General features: G+C 63.4%; 1 protein-coding gene across 1 annotated transcript in view; it reads left to right on the top strand.

Annotated features, from left to right (window-relative positions):
• MBLAC1 (metallo-beta-lactamase domain containing 1) overlaps nucleotides 1-1,754 on the top strand; it is a 2,003-nt gene extending 249 nt beyond the window's left edge. Inside the window, exons 2-3 of the mRNA XM_041417456.1 lie at nucleotides 1-683; nucleotides 1,317-1,754. Coding sequence (XP_041273390.1) covers nucleotides 1-683; nucleotides 1,317-1,502 — 869 coding nt within the window. The 3' untranslated portion in view covers nucleotides 1,503-1,754. The remainder of the gene's footprint in view (nucleotides 684-1,316) is intronic.
• Nucleotides 1,755-1,807: the final 53 nt, after the last annotated feature.

Genomic DNA, 1,807 nt, shown 5'->3' with positions numbered 1-1,807 from the left:
CGCTGGCCGTGGCGGGCCCGCTGTACTCGCTGCGCGTCCTCCGCGCGGGCTACAGCCGGCCCAACGCCGACGGCACGTGCCGCGCCGACGGCTCGGTCACGCTGCTCTGGGGGGGCCCCCTGACCGTGCTGGTGGACACGGGGGGGCCCTGGCTGCGGCCGCGCCTGCCCGGCCTGCTGGCCGCCCACGGCGTCGCCGCCGAGGACGTGACGCACGTGGTGGTGACGCACGGGCACTCGGACCACGCGGGCAACCTGAACCTGTTCCCGCGGGCCACGCTGCTGGTGGGCTTCGACCTGAGCCGCGGCGAGGGGCTCTACCTGCCGCACGGGCTGGCTCAGGGCGTGCCGCTGGAGCTGCACCCCGGGCACCTGCGCGTCGTGCCCACGCCCGGGCACACGCGGGCGCACGTCAGCCTGCTGGCGCTGGGCACGGCGCTGGGCGCGGTGGCCGTGGCGGGGGACGCGTTCGAGAGCGGCGAGGACGAGGGGCAGTGGCAGGCGCTGAGCGAGGAGCCCGCGGCGCAGAGGCGCAGCCGGGACGAGCTGGCGGCCGCCGCCGAGGTGATCGTGCCCGGGCACGGAGAGCCCTTCAGGGTGGTCAGGGAGTGGGGGACGCCGGACGAGGAGGAGGAGGAGGAGGAGGAAGGCGGCAGGTGGAGAGGTGGGGACTGCGAGGAGGAGGAGGAGAAGAAGAAGAAGAAGGAGGAGAAGAAGGAGGAGGAGAAGAAGAAGAAGGAGGAGGAAGAGGAGGAGGAGGAAGGCGGCAGGTGGAGAGGTGGGGACTGCAAGGAGGAGGAGGAAGAGAAGGAGAAGAAGGAGGAAGGTGGCAGGCGGAGATGTGAGGACAACGAGGAGGAGGAGGAGAAGAAGAAGGAGGAGGAAGGCGGCAGGTGGAGAGCTGGGGTCTGTGAAGAGGAGGAGGAGGATAAGAAGAAGATGGAGGAAGGTGGCCGCCGGAGATGTGGTGGCAGCGAGGAGGAGGAAGAGAAGAAGAAGAAGGAGGAGGAGGAGGAGGAAGAAGGCGGCAGGTGGAGAGGTGGGGACTGCGAGGAGGAGGAGGAGAAGAAGAAGAAAGAGAAGAAAAAGGAGGAGGAGGAAGAGGAGGAGAAGAAGAAGGAGGAAGGCGGCAGCTGGAGATGTGGGGGCAGCGAGGAGGAGGAGGAGAAGAAGAAGAAGAAAGAGGAGGAGGAGGAGGAAGAAGGCGGCAGGTGGAGAGGTGGGGACTGCGAGGAGGAGGAGGAGAAGAAGGAGGAAGGCAGCAGCTGGAGACGTGGCGATGAGGAGGAGGAGAAGAAGAAGAAAGAGAAGAAAAAGGAGGAGAAGAAGAAGAAGGAGGAAGAGGAGGATGAGAAGAAGAAGGAGGAAGGCGGCAGCCAGAGATGTGGTGGTGAGGAGGAGGAGGAGAAGAAGGATGAAGATGTCACCTCCCGACATGGCGACAATGAGGAGGAGGACGGTGTCACCTCTGGACAGGGACAGCGCCCAGGAGGAGGAAGATGAAGATGAAGATGAGGATGAGGATGAGGATGTTTCCCCCGGACGCAGGAGCCTTGGCGGTGGCATCAGGGGACACCTGCGGGTGTTACCGTGATTGACAGGGGCCTTGTCCAATCACATCTCTCACTGGCCGGGACTTGGACCAATGAGAGCTTGGGAAATTAAAAATAATAACAAAACAAAACACAAAAAAAAAAAATCTCTCCGTTGCCATGGGAACTCGGCGAAGAAATTCCCAGTTCATCCCAGTGCCTCCCAGTTCTTCCCAGTTCATCCCAGTTCTTCCCAGTTCATCCCAGTGCCTCCCA

This window comes from Onychostruthus taczanowskii, unplaced genomic scaffold, assembly GCF_017590055.1.
Source record: "Onychostruthus taczanowskii isolate IOZ18803 unplaced genomic scaffold, ASM1759005v1 scaffold1065, whole genome shotgun sequence".
NCBI classification, from domain to species: domain Eukaryota; kingdom Metazoa; phylum Chordata; class Aves; order Passeriformes; family Passeridae; genus Onychostruthus; species Onychostruthus taczanowskii.
This window is presented reverse-complemented; position numbering and strand designations above follow the sequence as displayed.